General features: G+C 37.7%; 1 protein-coding gene across 1 annotated transcript; it reads right to left on the reverse strand.

Annotated features, from left to right (window-relative positions):
* Positions 1-2,844: 2,844 nt before the first annotated feature.
* kcnj14 (potassium inwardly rectifying channel subfamily J member 14) lies at positions 2,845-10,332 on the reverse strand. The gene is given in 5 exon segments (XM_039694568.2): positions 2,845-3,964; positions 4,705-5,022; positions 7,686-8,487; positions 8,489-8,750; positions 8,753-10,332. Coding segments are annotated over 5 exon segments (1,773 nt in total). The 5' UTR covers positions 8,883-10,332; the 3' UTR covers positions 2,845-3,703.
* Between the last annotated feature and the right edge of the window lie 7,042 nt (positions 10,333-17,374).

Below are 17,374 nucleotides of genomic sequence, written 5' to 3' on the forward strand. Positions count from 1 at the left end.
TATCAACATTCACAATTTGTTGTTATTAATAGTTTCCAGCTTTTGAAAACAAAATTTTCACTTTGAAATAACTTAATCTGAGTGTGTTCCAGTTTTTGCTTTGCAAAAAACCTGGTTTGCTTTCAGTTTTTGTTTTCATTCTTTGAACCACTTTTATTCCTGAGAGAAAAGCTTCCCCAAAATGACTTGGCTTGTACAACTGTAATACGTTCACAATACTGTTTGTAGTAAAAATTTGAGTAAAATGAGTAAAAACAATTTCAAAATGTACATTTTGTTAGACAATTTCACTGTGTGTGAAGTGTTAAGTTAGTCTGTCAAATAACATCACTTTTAAGAGTTAATGCCCTTTTCTCAACAAAAAGTGTTTCCAAACGTTTTTTTTCCACAACATTTGAAGAATTGACACAAACAGTGTTGGGGGCAAGTAACGCATTACAAGATTACCTTTTTTCAAGTAACTAATAAAGTAATGGATTACTTTCAAATTTTGAACAGAATATCTGTTACTTATTTGTATTGCTTATTTGAAAAATAATTGATTTTTTACACAAGTTACCTTTTTTCTCCATGAATGAACTGATGCGTTGTGTCCGCTGTGTGAACATGATGGTTATTCTAGAGTAAATGTAAGCAGACATTCAGTATTCCTCAAAATGAATAAAAACAGAAAAGCTTATTCCGAATATTACATTTTGTAATATGCCTTTACATTTTGTACTTTTGTTTGTTTTTTGTTAAGAAACAAACAAGCAAGCTGCCAAGCCCAGGTGAGAAAAATAAAGCAAATGTAACGCATTACTTTTCATAAAAAGTAACTAAGAAACGCAATTAGTTACTTTTTAGGGAGTAACGCAATATTGTAATGCATACTTTAAAAAGTAACTTTTCCCCAACACTGTTCACAATTTTTATTTTTTTTTTACCAAAAATAGCATTTCCATCAGCTATATTGGGGAAAAAATGCTTTTTTTTTTCCACAAAAGAAAAAAAAAATACTTGGATGAAAACTTGGCAAGTGTCTCAGCTCCATTTAACACATTTTACTATATTCAAATTTAGAATTAACACATATTTTCTCCCCAAAAATCCGCATAGAATGTGGCAATATAGATTCCACCTGGGCCTATAACTTAACATAAGCATTAATACATCCTAATCTTCTCCATAAGTCCCCAAAACCTCAAAACAAGCAGGCTCACTTTCAAAGGCACACCACTGGCAAACTAATTACAAAAAAATAGAAGAAGAAAAAAACCTGTCCAGCAACATGCTTTAGGTCAGGGTGCTTGTGTGATTGTTTAAGAATGAAAGGAAGACAGCAAAAAATAGACATGCCTCAGTCATGACAACAATACTACAGTGTGTAAATAAATCATTTACCATAGTTCTACTATACGCGCTTCTAAAACAGTGATGAAACACTAAAGGAACACAAAACATAAAAGTCTACAACTCAAAGAGTGGCTGATGATAGATCCATGTGCTGTCCATGAGTCAACCCAGAGTTTCCCCATGCTGTGCAATCAAACATATTTTCTCTTATTACTTTCAAGCCACACCCTGCAACAACATAAACACAATCTTCATTTCCATACATACAGCTAATTCATTTTTTGGTCTGTGCAATTGTGACAAATGTGGTACGTTACAAATTCCGAAAGTGCTTGATACAAAACAGTGCTTAAAATTAAAAATACAGTACATAAGAGAAACAACTTGAAAATGCTGCAGATTTTCAGTAGTTTCTTGTTTTGCAGTGGCTCTAGCAGGCATTCTGACACTTAATACAAAACACAATAGTTATTTGATTTTAGGGTTTTTTTGCCCAAAATATTGCCATAAGAGGATATATGTGTTATAGGTATTTCCATTCCCTTTCTAAATAGTGAAATGGCTCATCCAGGTTGCAGCCACTGGGCGCCACTGTTGTGTCTCTGTCAGGTCCGTGCTGGAGCCACTGCAGCTTCGTGTGGATGTCAAAAGATCGCCAGGTTCAATCAGCACACTGGGTCGGTGTTGCAGCTCTCCTCGTGTCCAAATGACCTTCTCTATCAATCCCTCTATATTCCCCCTCATGCTTTAATTTCAGCCCCAGGTCGATCTGTTTTCGGTCATCAAGTCTTTGACCTCGTTTCAATTTGATTGACCTGAATAAATCCACCCTGCACTGACTCGCACTTTAACAACTCAAACTGTATCTTCCTCCTGCCTGACTCCATCTGAAAGTCCCTTCTCTACAAAGCTCCTACTTTTTGGAGGGGATTCACAAAAAAAAAGTTGCTGCCTTAAATTTTTAAGTACAATCAAATTCAACTTAAATTACATAAGTCATTTCAACTTAAATTACATTAAAATGACTAGTAAAGCAAGTCCGTCTTCCAAAAAAAGTCCTAGCTGTTTGTTCTCACTGCATCTGCTAAGAGAAACTGCAATAAAGTGGTTAATGCCGTGGTACTTTACTCTACACAGTATATGCGTGCGGTGTCGCGATGGCGCAGTGGATGAGACACATGCCTTTGGTGTGAGAGACCCGAGTTCGAATCCACTGTGAGACACCAATGTGTCCCTGAGCAAGATATTTAACCCCTAGCTGCTCCAGAGGCGTGCGACCTCTGACATATTTAACAGTTGTAAGTCGCTTTGTATAAAAGTATCAGCTAAATGAGTAAATGTAATAAGTAAGTAATGATTCATTGACTGAAGCTAATAGGTTTTTTTTAATGGGTTCATGTTTGAATGCCTGTAATAAGGTCTGTGGTGAACACAAGCTCAAGGTATTTTCACATTTTATTCTGACATAATAAAACACATCAATTATACCCCATTTGTGTTTTTTTAAAAAAAACTTTAACACATTGAAAAACGTAGCTGATAACTACCATTTAGATAAGTGGCTAAATGGGACTACAGAGGTTGTGGGACATCAAACGCCATTACAGCGAACAGGAAAACTTTAGTTTATACCTGTGCAAACTATTCAAAATCAAACTTTCCATCCTGTAAATAAAGAATGAGAGTGAAACTTAACGTTGGTGGCACTAAAGTCGCAGTGTTCGTTTATGGACTACGCTTAGCTTTTTACTTCTGGCAATTTAAAATTCGTAAAAGTTGTGTTAATTTGTGAAGATTGTCATGATGAGCAAAATGTAGAAGAATGATTAACTTCTGTTGATCGCAGAGCTTATATTCTGCAATTATCCAAAAGTCAATGGAAAAATTCTATAGGTTTTTTGTGAAGGGAACCATAGTGCTTCCAAGATGGCCGCTGAGTGTTTTGCCTTGAAAAGTCTAAACAGGATTACAGGGAGTTATAAGCTGAAATACTGCACTGATGCAACCGTTTAGTGAATTTGCCCCACTGTCTCACTATTTTGCTCTTTGGTTCTCTCCTCCCAGGCGGTAAGAGGCCCCTTTCCCTTTTCTATTCTCCATCTTTTGTGCATTCTGTCTTTTCTCACCCCATCGTAAGCATGACCTTTTGTCATTAATCAGTCCTACATTGTCCCTTTATGGTCCTCTTTGCCTTAGTCCCCTGTCCAAGTCTGTCTTTCCAGGTCTTTGTCCATTTGCTGGTTCTCTCTCTCTCTCCCCCCAGTTCCAACTCCTCCCTCCATCCTCACCCTTTCCCTTTCTTTCTCTACCTCCTTTTCTTCCTTTGACCACTGCTTTCCCCGGTGCCCTTTTATCCCAGCCACATGGCTCAGTGTATGTGTGGGTGCTCTTGTCGAGGTGGTGGTGTGGGCCGAACGAAAGAGGGCGAGGGAGAGGGGGAAGAACAGGGGGATGGAGAGAATTGGTCGGGACAGGAATGGACAGAGGAGGAGAGCTGCAGAGCCACTTCGTTCTCGTAACAAAAGGAGGAACGGGAGCCCTGGATGTACTTTTTCTCTGCTAACTCTTTAGCGCTGCAGGTTGGCGTGTCCGTGACCTCATAAGTCCTGTTGAAGTACGAGTAGTCCACCTAGAGGCGGGGAGGACGCATGACAAGTACAAAGCATAACTACATGCATTTCAAATGAAGAACCAATACAAATTATTGTAGACTATTAGCTCCTATTTATTTATAATGTCGGACTGAGATTTGAATGTATGTTTTATTTCAATCCATTGTAGTTTAAAGACTTGCAGAATTTAATTTTAATTTAAGGAAGTAAATTTGTCAAAACAGTCTTTAAAGGGATAGTTCACTTTGAAATACATTTTTGCTATGTTTTAGCTTACCTCAAGGGCATCCATGATGTTGGTGTCTTTGTTTCTGCAGTAGTTTCAATTTTGATATTTTTAGGTCAAACCGTTCTTGTCTATCAGTCATATAATGGAGGTCTATGGTCACCACCTCAAAGAGCATGTTTACAGTAATTAAGTCCAAATTAAACATGATTTAATGACTTGCTAAAACATACCAAAAATTAATTTCAAAGTGAACTATCCGTTTAAATGTTAATATGGCAATGCCTTGTTTGAAAGTTTAAAACATCTTGATATTTGAAGGTTTTACAGGCCATAGATAGATAGATAGATAGATAGATAGATAGATAGATAGATAGATAGATAGATAGATAGATAGATAGATAGATAGATAGATAGATAGATAGATAGTCAATACAATGCCTTACAAACACTGTGATGAATCCACTGTAACCACTACATTTCACTCAATCACTTCCCACCCTCCATTTCTTTATTCTCTCTGTCTCTCACCTGGTAGCAGTTCTTCCTTTCAAAGAGCACAGGTTCAAAGCGGTGACCCCAGACGATCTCAGAGGCCAGGTATGAAGACCGGCATTGGGTTGTCATGGCAGTGGCCTCCACCATGCCCTCCAGAATCACCACCACTTCCAGCTCTTTGTCCCCCTCTAGTGTTAGTTTGTCCACCTCAAAGAAAGGGCTCTCCTCATCTATCTCGTGCACGATGGTCACAGGTGACACCAAAAAGATGCGATCTGTTCCATTGTCAAAGCCAACATTGAGGTCTGCATTGTCCAATGGCAGGAACTCACCCTCAGGGGTCACCCGTGACTGCAAAAAAGGTCAAAGGAAATGTTCACTTTTTCACACAGTTGTCATTTTTATTGTTTGACAGAAATGTCCTATAGCCAATTTAGTTTATTTAGTCAATATTTAGGTTTCATATTTATTAATAAAAACTGTGCACATATTATTGTCAGGACACAGTTCAAGATTATAACGTCTTGGGTTCGCGTGTTATATTAACGATAACGGGTGCCATGTGCGTAGTATAGCGCCGTTTTGTCATATAGCGCTCTATATGACGTTAAAGGATGAGAACGGGCTGGATTATCTAAGCTGATACAGCAAGTAATTACATTCCATTTTTTTCTGTAAATTACAAAAAATAACAATGTCTTTATGATGTATGTGTGTGCATATTGACTCTGGTCATTTTATTCCAGTATTTTTATTCATTATGCAATAACATAGGAACTATTAGAGTGTATTATTTTTTATTTGGGTCTTGTCTTATCTTCATGTTCAAACATCGATCTTACCAGAACCTGTTAGAAACATTTATGTAGACATGGACACGATAAAAGAAAAACATAAACCCCACACTCACAGACATAATACACACACTCGGATCTACTTAAGACATCAAGATTTCATTCACTGTAAAACAAAACATACTGACACAAATACATTAAATCCGACCGTTAAATGATGTCACACACACGCACGCGCGTGCACACACACAGACAATGGTTTGCTCTAGTAAAGTTAATCTCCTCTACAAATCTTATAAACCTCCGGTATGAGGTTGAAGAAAACAAGCCCTCATTAACCACACCAACTGTCCAGATGTCAATCTCTCTCGTTCTTTTTCTCTTTCATTCGCTCTCTCTCATTTCGTCATGTATTCTACCTTTGCATGGTATTACTGTCTCATGTACACTACCCTTTAAAAGTTTACCCTTTTTCATGTTTTTGTCACTTATATTCAACAAGGCTGCATTTATTAGGTCAAAATATAATAAAAGTGGTAATATCAATGTTGAAAACGGTTGTGCTGCTTAATATTTCTGTGTAAACTCTAAAGAATGTCTAAATATAAAGTTCAAAAGAATTTATGTGAGATAGAAATCTTTTGTAATATTATAAACACCTTTAATGACACTTTTGGTGAATCTTATGCCTAATAACAGGATTAATTTATTTCCTTTAAAACTTTTGAATGTTAGTGTACCTTCCCAGTTGGTCATACCACATGACTTTGATTTGATGGACAAAATTTAAAAATCTAAATAAGCAGTGAAGCAATTGTGAAGCAGTTTTTAGTTTCCAGTTTCGGTTTTCAATCTGATCAAGTGTTTACATGTACATTTACATGTGAAGAGTTCAGATGCAAAAGCCTCTAAATGCCATTTGAAATTTTCTTCTTTAATGATGATTTTTATCAAACTTGTATATTTAAGTTCAGTAATTTCACTTAAATAACAATTAATAGGTAATTATCATTGCCATTTAAGTGAAATTACTGAACTTAAATATACAAGTTTGACAAAAATCATCATTAAAGAAGAAAATTTCAAATGGCACTTAGAGGCTTTTGCATCTGAACTCTTCATGTATTAATTTAGCTGACGCTTTTATCCAAATCGACTTACAATTGTTATATATGTCAGAGGTCGCACGCCTCTGGAGCAACTAGGGGTTAAGTGTCTTGCTCAGGGACACATTGGTGTCTCACAGTGGATTCGAACCCGGGTCTCTCACACCAAAGGCATGTGTCTTATCCACCACCACGTGTCCTCTCGAACGGATTAGAAAAGGAATAAACCATCCCATTTAATCTGATCGAAATTTCATTCGTATCGGGCCCATTCGGATTAATTATGTTGTATTGAAGCCTTCATCATTGCTTTTGACTTTTTTTTTTTACCAGTACCAGCTGACTCAACTCGGCTCGCCTTTGTTTGGTTTTCCACTGTGTAAAAGTTGTACCTGTACCTGCTTTCGAGTACTTTGTTTTGTACCACCTCCGGCGAGGTCCTGAGCGAGTGAGAAAATGACGAGAAAATGTCACATGAAAACAATGTTGACTGCTGATTGGTCAGAGAGAATCGTCACCATTCACTGTCTCATCATTGCATGCACCAGATGGAATATCCAGAATAACCCCTCTATTTTTAAATAGTTTGCCCAGAGATAGTTACTAAACTAACAACTATTATTATGGCAACTCGGAAGAATACGGCGTGGTCAAACGAGGAGGTGCAGACTTTGTTTGGTGGCCAAAGAGAGGATCCTGCGAGAGATTGATAGGGCAACGAGGAACGAAAGGCGTTGCTATGACGACCGGCCGGGTACTATTTGTGGCGGTACTGTCTGCAATGAAAAACGGAACGAAAAGCGAGCCGAGTCGAGTCGAGCTGGTACCGGTAATGGAAAAGCGCCATAAGTTGACATGCACATGCAAAGTTATTGTTAGCACAATCTGTTGAAGGACCATCACAATAAAGTGTTAGCAGTCAGATATTAGGCAGTCAGTCTACTGATACTCTTTTAATACTCTAACGATAGCTAGTTGACACGTAGGTGCAGCGTTACTTATAGTCAACAAAATTTAAAAAGAACAATCAAAATATCAAGTGTTACCAAATTTGTTACCGATTTAAAAGACAAAAGATTTCAGACAAGACACACACGCACAACATCTTACTGACCTTCAGTATCTGTGCTCGTACATGGGCTTCCACCAGGTGGCTCTTGCGCATGTTTCCAACTCGCCACATAATGCAGAGTTTCCCGTCCCTCATGGCCACCACAGCCACATCCGAGAACACCAGTGTCTCATTGCGCTTCTTGGGCTTGGCGATCTTAGCCATTACCGCCCCAATGATGAAAGCGTCGATGATGCAGCCCACAATGCACTGCAACACGACAGCAAACACCGCCAGGGGGCAGGCCTCGGTAACGCTCCGGAAGCCGTAGCCTATAGATGTCTGCGTCTCTAGAGAGAAGAGGAACGCCGCCATAAAGCTGTTCACCTGCTGAAAGCAGCGTTCCTCCGTCTCCGCCACTGTCTGCACCGGGCCCGAGACCCTGGCAGGTTGCAGAGGAGCAAAAGAGGAAGAAACAGACGAAGGAGAAGAGGAAGATGACGCCAGGGAAGCCAGATCCCCGTGAGCGACGGCGATGAGCCAGAAAGCGAATCCAAAGAGAAGCCAGGAGAGCAAGAAGGAGAGGGTGAACACCACGAGCATCCAGCGCCAGCGGATGTCCACGCAGGTGGTGAAGAGGTCGGTGAGGTAGCGCTGGCCCCTCTCGCTCATGTTGACGAAGGTGACGTTGCAGCGCCCGTCCTTGCCTACAAAGCGCCGCCGGGGCCGGCGGGACTGGCCGCGGCGATCGCGGGGCGGTAAGGGAGAGAGGGAAGGCGAGGATGCTCTCTTGCTCCTCTCCCACCTCCCCTCTGCCCCAGACTCCCCCTTGAGTGCCGAGCCACGCCCTCCTCCTTCTCCCCCTCCTCCCTCCCCCTTCTTCATCCTCATCATCCTCCTGCACATCATCATCCTCATCCCTCTCTTCACTCCTTCCTCCATTGCTGTGATGAAGGTTGAGCACTTTGCCATTGCAGTCGGGAGAAGGAAGCACGCCCGAATGGGAGGAAGTGACATCGTCACTTTGCGCCAGTCTCATGACTTCCTCCTCATCCAGAGGTGTATCCACAACTGCACTGAAGCGCCGCTTCACCCGAGCAGCCCCCATTACTAGCGACAGCACACAGAATAAAAGCCGTCAAGAGTTTGACAGATAAATCCAGGGTCAAAGTGGATTCAAAAATTGGGATGTTTCCGCGAGAAAGTCGTTGATTGTATTCCACAGCGAGGCTTATGGCCTGAAATAGTCCTTATTGTCATTCAGATCCCGGCAGCCAATCGTTGCCCAGAGACGGAACACAATCGCATTAGAGATCATCTCTGACATCATCAGAGTCCCTCTTTTGAAGAGTCGCGTAGTCTCTACTTGAGCAATCTGTCCACCATAGGAAGCTGTCCGGTATCAATAAACTAGTATTCCTGGAATTTTTTATTTTTGCAGTGAATAAAGAAAAAAGTCAGTTTTAATGCAGTTTCTCAGCTTTAGAAATAGTTTTGACAAGGTCAGTTGGTGGGCAGAGACCAGACAGGGAAAACGGTGCTGCTTTAGGCCTATGCGCAATGTATAGCAACCACATAAGAAATTGAGCAGCTAAAAGGCACAGACAAACAAGGCGAAGCTCAAGCAGAGCAGAGAGATGCAGAAGGAAAGAAAGGAACTTATATAACATGAACAGAAAAACATAAACAAGTCTCAAGCTTTAGAACATAAAGGGGAAGCTGAAAAGAACAAAATTTGACATGCATTAAAATAGCATAGAAAATATGAGTGTAATAATAAATGAATATAACAGCATGCATATACAGACCGATTTTTCCCTTTAGAACCTCTTCACATTTCCTTATTTAAATGGACGGATGTTTAAAGACACAAGAGAGACATGCAATTAATATCAAAACTGGTCAGCATTTCTCCACAGTTGTGACCAGTTGGCTTCGTTTTGAGCAAATATAACTCTGTAACACAGAGAAAGTCCATTTCCCAGTCATATTAGACATTGAAATAAGTGGCATTCTGTCACTGTCACATTTCCACCTCAAGTCTGGTTTCATCCAGTCTCAAGGCAAGAGCCCAAAGAAAGGGTCATTTTGCTAGACAAAACTTGAAGTTCTGTAACTGAATTAAAAAGAAGAAAGTCCACACATTACAAATAGGAAAGAGGTTTAGAGTGAGATGAATTATGACCTGTTGATGTACTTTGACCTCTCCGAAAGCTTAAAAATGCTAGACGATGCTTTGAGATCTTCCTCAGAGTCCAAGTCCAAGTCCAGTTTGGTCGTCAAAAAACACACGCAATTGTTGAAATATCCCTAAAAGTGAACAATAGGCCAGACAAGCGTAAGCTGAAGCACAAATAATTACCTTCATGGACTTAGAACCAAATGTTTAGACCTGATAAATGGTGTTACCTTTTCATATACCTGCTCTGAGAAACCTGTAGTCCGAGGCTTAATGAACATAATAGAAAAGAAAATCTTTAAAAAGGATTTCTATTTTGAAAAGCCCACTGCACAGAGACATATCATTGGATGAAATGAGAAGAAAACACTCAAAAGAGAATTAACAAATTGGAGTGTGGAAACCAAACAAAAAGACGAATCTTCAAATATCTGCTGCCCTCACACTGACATTTGTGGTAGAGTATATAGACAGGCCCCTGTCACGTTCCTTATTGTTGGAGTCTGCCGTTTTTTTTCTGTGAGGACATCACAATCTACACCCCTAGAGAGAAAACATATGAATATGAAGATTAATATGAAATTAAAAGGCAAGATAAAAAAATATTTCACTGTGACATGAAAACATGTTCAATTATGCAGATTATGTCTGATTATTCAGCTCTAGGAAACGTGTCACAATTCCACTTACAGATTTATTTTATAGATTTTTTTACACTTACACTTTCATTTCAGATTCATTTCACATATGAACAAGTGGAAAATTACCAATGCTGGCGTTTAATGAAGTACATAGATCATCCTCTGCCTTCTTTCTTTGCCCATTAGGTCAACATAAATCTGCTGCAAAAGATCAAATATAAAGTAAAATTTAGTGTCTTACAAAACAAATTCTCTGTCCCTCAAATTTAATCAAAATAAATTAATAAAGTACATGCAAACCTGAGGAATTTCAAACGATCAAATCATGTTTATTTTAATTCCCGTTTTTGGTTTATTTTAGTTCCCAAAATACCCCAAAGATATTTTTTACAGCATGTTAAAATTGTCCCTTTTTGAGGGTCAGAAAATTGTCTCTTTTTGTCTTTTCGTGTGTGTCCTTTTAAAATCAAATGAGCTACTGATCTTAAACAGCTCTTGTGTGTGTGTGTGTGTGTGTGTGTGTGTGTGTGTGTGTGTGTTAGCAGCTTCAATTACCTCACACAGACAATTTCACAGACACAGACAGCCCTAAAATGTCAGACACTGTTCTGCCTGAAACTGGAGTCAGACAATGTTGGAGAGACTCAAGAAGAAGTGACAACATGTAGAATCCAACAGGACATTTCGGAATGGTTAGTTGATGAATTTATGTTGCTGATGTGGCGTTAACTATCTTCAATTAGCATATCCTGTCATGATAATCTATAAAATCGCTCATGTGGGAACTGTTGTAAGATGCCTACAGAGTGACATGCTATTGCATTTGTGTTACATACTGTATTGTATGTGAAAAGACGAATGCGACGGCTTGAGCAGTCTCACAATTCTGCTCTACTACAACAACTCTTCCTCTTCTCAACATGGACTGCATGTTCCTGGGGGCGAGGTTTATGTAAATTTTAGGGTTTGTGAAGTCACTAACCCAGGAGGAAGTTCCTACCAGTCGTTTGTTGTAGTCCTTAAAAACAATTTCTTTAAAAGCAAATATCTAGCATTGAAACTTGGCAGATATTGTTTATGCTCAAACAGCTACACACTAACTAAAGTTAGAAAAGTGAAATCATAATCAACCACCCCTTTAAACAATAGAGTGCTGAAGTTACGACGTCACTCTGTAGGCCAAAACGCGGAAGTGAGTTAGCATTTTAGCATTACGGTTCCCTCGCTCTAAAGCCTATGGGATTTTTGAATGGGTTTTTGCTAAATCGCCTGAAATAAGGTCTGTGGTGAACAGAGCCTCTACGTAAATATTTTCACGTTTTGATCTATGACATAGAACACACAGTTATAACCTGCTTGTGGTTTTTTAAACTTTATTGTGTCTGATTGTGTTTTTTAAAATCTTTATATAGGCTTCAAAATGCATACATTTTGGATTAACACGTAAAGATTATCTTGCTAGACAAAACGTGTAAGGGTCACAACCCTTTGTTGAACACAGATCTTATTTTTTGCGATTTTCCAAAAGTCTATGGGGAAAATGCATTGCTTTTCGACCGAGGGAACCCATGCGACGCTAGCTTCCGGGTTGTCCTACAAAGTAACGTCATCACTTCGGCACTCTATTACATACATTTTAAAGGTTTTTCAGCTCTTTTTTAGCTACACTGTAAAAAAGTTGCCTTTAATTTTTAAGTCCAATCAACTTTAACTTAAATTACATTAAATTGAAAAAAAAAATGATTGAAATCTTATTTAAAAAGCTGAACATTGCTGAACTTATTTTGTTAAAGCAATGTAAAAATATATGTTGTCATAAATTGTTGTTAATAAAATCTTCAATGTTACAATACTTTCCACTATCACAGTAAAAATTGTTGTGTTTACTTTACAGTCCAGAATCAACTATTATATACATTTTAAATTCCATTCTGTGTCACTAGTGCAGTAGAAATTACAATCTTCACTTAATCACCAAGATACACATTTTCCCTTTAATTTTGAAAAGGCACAAAACTCTCCAAATCTCTACACATTTTAGCTTTATTTTTTTTAATGGCTTTAAATATAACACTGAAAGCTAAAATATCCAGTTAAATACTTCAAGTTTTTTCACAAAAATATTTGCTCACAGTGTAGTCACAGTGCTTTCCATGTCCTGCGTGTTGTTCACTCGGATCTGGTGAGTGTGTGTGTGTTTTATTTAATCACCAGCCTTTGACCTCTTTAACCATTTCACATTATACTGTAACTCAACGCTGTCAGTCTGTGTCTCTCTCTCTCTCTGTGTGTGTGTGTGTATTCTGTTTCAGATCTTAATTGAACACTAAACCTATTGATTAACACATAAAACAACACTGGTGAAAATACATCATTGGCGGAGAGCCATTCTGTTGATTGACAGCATTCATGTTCTCTCAGCTAATGAGATCATCCACAGCAGTTAGTTACACTCTCATGGCTTTGAAGATTGTTTCTATTCCCTTTAGCAAGTAGCTGTCATGATTTTACATTCAGTGAAGATCACAACGTAATTTCGGGAGGAGTGAACCCATCTAATCTTTCAATTAAATGCCTGAGCATATAAGCAGCCGCTCACCTTGCTCTGACATCAGCTGTTTTGGCATCCCTCCACCTCCCCAACTCCACCAACATAATTTAGGCATATTCATCATCCAAGCATTAGTAGTCCCACTGGGGGGTGTATCTAAGCTAGACTCGGTCAAGGCTACATATTGAAGTGACCCTATTATAGCCATTAAAATGCAGAAGTTCTGATCTAGAGAGTTGAGAATTGTACTGCACTGATTTTGAACGTTATGATATGAAAACATTCACGTGATTTTAAACCATTTTAAACCAAAATACCTGTCTCGGTGAGTCATAAACACAGTCGATTTTGGCTTACGTGAACGTAAACAATTGAGAAAGAAAACGGATGTGTAGCCTATCAATGTATTAAATTGTGCATTCAGTCTTAAAGGTTGTATCAGTGATTTCAGGCCCAAATAAAAATGATCACATTCATCTAATCTTTCCTAACGATCCGCTATAGCTGCCCGCCCCATAAGCAGGCTGTCAAAAAACACGTCTCTGTAGTCAGCCTAGACTCTGAGATCTGCACGCAAAAACAAATGGGAACAACCACCACTCAAAATCAAAATAAACAGTGATCTAACCAATCACGACAGGGGTTTTTGCGCTTGTGCACGCGAAGTCGGAGCTGAAGAATAAGCCAGCATCTATCAACCCTATGCTATCAACGGACCAGATACATTTAACATGGAAGAGGCAATCCACAAGAAGAGGAGGAGGATTATGGCGAGGAATACCGTCGTTTTTCGTCAAAGAAACAAATAATAATCAAGAAGGCTTTTGAAATGTGGAGAGAACTCAAAGAATTTACAAATTTTAAATCCGACGCCAAGGTTTCTTCTGGACAGGTGAGTAGCTTCTAGTGCTGACTTTTTTGTATGTGAATTGCGAGTAAAATATAATTCTTTAAAAAATATGAGTGAAGCTCGACTAAACTTGGATCGCTCTAGCGAATATCAGATTGTAGGGATTTAGTGTGCGAGTTTTTCATGAAGCACGAAATGGGAGGGAGGGGCGAGCTAACTTGGTTTGTTTGGGATCTCGCTTCAAACACAAACAGAAGTGATGTTACCCACAATCGCTGATACAACCTTTAAAATAACATCAGAGAATAAAGTTCCTGCAGCTGTCTGTGCCATTAATCTAAATCAAACAAACTACAAAGAGAAAATCACTTTTGTATAGCTTTAACAGATGAAGACTATGCAGTGTTATTTTACATTTGATTACATTTCTGTACCTGTCCTGAATACTGTTTAACGTACCTGAGAAAAATAAAGCATTGCTTATATCATTTATACTTTTGTTTTTTCTATGCTTGTTATTTGGTCATTTTCTATGCAGAGGCACTTCCCTAAAAAACATCCCAATAATTCTAGAAATTTGAATTCTTTCCACATGGCTATTCAAGTTTTTTGTTGAAATTGTTTTCATTGCAATATACAGTATGCAATGTTAGTTTTTGTCCAATATCATGCAGCCCTACCTCATTGTTTTTAAATGAACTGCAAATAAAAATACTAAAAGGATTTAAAAAAAATCAAAATTAAACATTACACAATTTAGTATAATATAATAGATATAGATAGATATAAAGAATATACTAATAAAAATAATATATATATATTTTTTATATATATATAAAGAATATATATGTAGAATAATATATATATATATATATATATATATATGTTAAAATTTAACAATGTTTAATTTTGAATTTTTAAATCCTTTTATTATATATAAATTAAATTGTATTGTATTATATATATATATATATATATATATATATATATATATATATATATATTGTAGCATTGATCATGTGAACTTATTTGTACAAAAGGCCATTCTCAATTTTGGTAATTTTCAAATAGCTGAATAACATGATTGTTAAGCTGATAATATAATTGTAAATTTTAAAAGTATTTTAAATTGTTAAGATTAACAGTTTCAGTGAACTTCACATGTACTAACACTGACTCTCTCACTTTCTCACTCCGTATCTCTTTAACATGTTGGTGGTGTCTGGTGAAACGTCCCATGCTGCTTATGAAAACTGAGTGCTACTCAAACACCCCTGATCTTCTCAGCACGTGCAGCATTCAGAAGGACCAAGATACGGGGCCAAGGTCAGCGTGATATGCGGACGCTCCAGAATAACTGCTGGCAGAGAGCCAGAGCTGCAGTGCCAGGCTTATGTCGGGGTGGAGAGCCCTGATCAGACTGCAATTAACAGGAAACTAGCATCTATGCAAATCTATGCAAATCAGCTCAAATGTTACACAACAATTAACGTTGGACTGCATAACAAGGTTAATATGATCCATCTGACCCCTGAATATTTTAATAAAAGAAAAAGGGTTGTAAAAAAAGGAGCACAATTAAAACATTTTCACTATTGTTCCTAAACATAAAAAATGTTCCAGGACACTACGTATAAATATAATTATTTTGAGAAGTTTATTTTCTGACCCCTTTGCACTCAAACTGCATTCGTCACTCTATCCACCCTGTATTCTGTCTCTCTTTGTGTTTCTATCCCTGTCCCTGATTACATGTCCATGTTCAAGAGTTATGGAGGGAGATTAAGGTCCATGCATCAATTCAATAACATTTCATACAGTAAATAACCTTTGATCTCTTCCACCCTCCCATACTCTCTGTTTCAACTTTTCAGAAAGCTGATGCGGATAATCACATGGCTGATGTCATGCACATTTCTATATAGTAAGTGAAAATAATTTTACATCAGCTAGGACTGACAACACAGGCTCATATTCAAGGCTGTCAAATAGGAAGGATGACATATAAATTAAATGGTTTTATTATATTAAGTCAAAATTATTTATATAATATTTATATTTGTATAAACCATATATATTGCTGAATCAACCTAAATACATTTATTTATGCCAACACAATTCATTGTTATGTGTTAAATCAAGTAAAATAAGGCAACAATTGCAAACATTATGCACATTTAAGCTTCTGCAAGAACCAATGAGGTTCATTGTCGTGTTACGCAGCATGTTTTAGCTTCTGCAATGAACAATGAGGTTCATTCTCGTGTTTACCATCTCTTCGGGAACTTTTAGAAGTCTCAAAGTGGTAGTTGTTTAGGTGTCAATAAAGGGACAAAAAGCTCTCAGATTTCATTAAAATTATCTTCATTTGTTTTCCGAAGATGAATGAAAGTCTTATGGGTTTGGACCAACAATAGAGTGAGTAATTGATGACAGAATTATAATTTTTGGGTGAACTATCCAAAAATTACAAACAAAGCATGGCAATACAACACAATATCAGTTCCTTGATCATGTTTTTGATTCACAAAAAAGAATTAGCTCATAAAAGTATTCTTTAGGGAATCATAATTTGGTCACGGTTGTAGGTTTTGATTCACTAAATAGAACGTTTATAAGATTAATTTGTTCGGTATTCAATCAGGCATTACTACTAGTATTGAATCCAGCACAAACTAGGAAGAATGCACATTAAAAATGTTAACGACACATTTGGTTAGAGTTATTTATTTATTTAAAATAACCATGAATAAAAAATTAAGTGTAGTATAATAATAAATATAAATAAGCTTTTGAGTATTATAGAATTAGTTTAAGTTCTGCCTGAACCACATAATGTACTGTACAGACTCTATTTAAACTTAAGTTTTGTAGAACATTTCAGCTTTAGGTGGCCTATCATTTAAAAAAAATGTAAAAATTAAATTTGAGAGCAAAATTTGAAAATCTCTTATTGACTGTGATGGTCACCATTCAAAATATAACCAAAAGCAAATAGATCATATTGCATTCTGAATCACAACCAGCTACGGTCAGTCTGAACTGTGAGTGTTCTTGTCATCATTGCATATAATGAACCATTTATAGATGCTTTTAAAGTGCACAAGTGATGTTCATTCTTGTGAGCCGCTGAATAAACACAAGAATCGCATTGGCAAGATTGAATTTACACAGGACCAAAGCCGGAAACTTGCATTGAAAAACTTGCAGGAAATGCAAATTTAGTGAATAAAACATTATGCACTTCACGAATTTCGAATTGTTTAAAATGTATAATGCTGATGTAACAAGCTCAGTGACTGGATGCATATAGTTTTGGTATATGGTGGAAATACATATGCCACCAGCAGCAGAACACATGCAGTAATACAACAGCCCACATACTGCACGACCAATCCATAGTGTCATCGATTCCGCTATGCCACAAAATGGGGCCACAAAAAGTCCATGCATTCACATGGCCGGGCTGTGTCTCTCTCCATTTCCCTCTCTGGCTCACTCTCAATTTCTCTGTCCTGCACTCTCGCTCAC

This window comes from Pimephales promelas, chromosome 12 (genome assembly GCF_988280905.1).
Source record: "Pimephales promelas chromosome 12, fPimPro1.hap1.1, whole genome shotgun sequence".
Taxonomy (NCBI): Eukaryota; Metazoa; Chordata; class Actinopteri; order Cypriniformes; family Leuciscidae; genus Pimephales; species Pimephales promelas.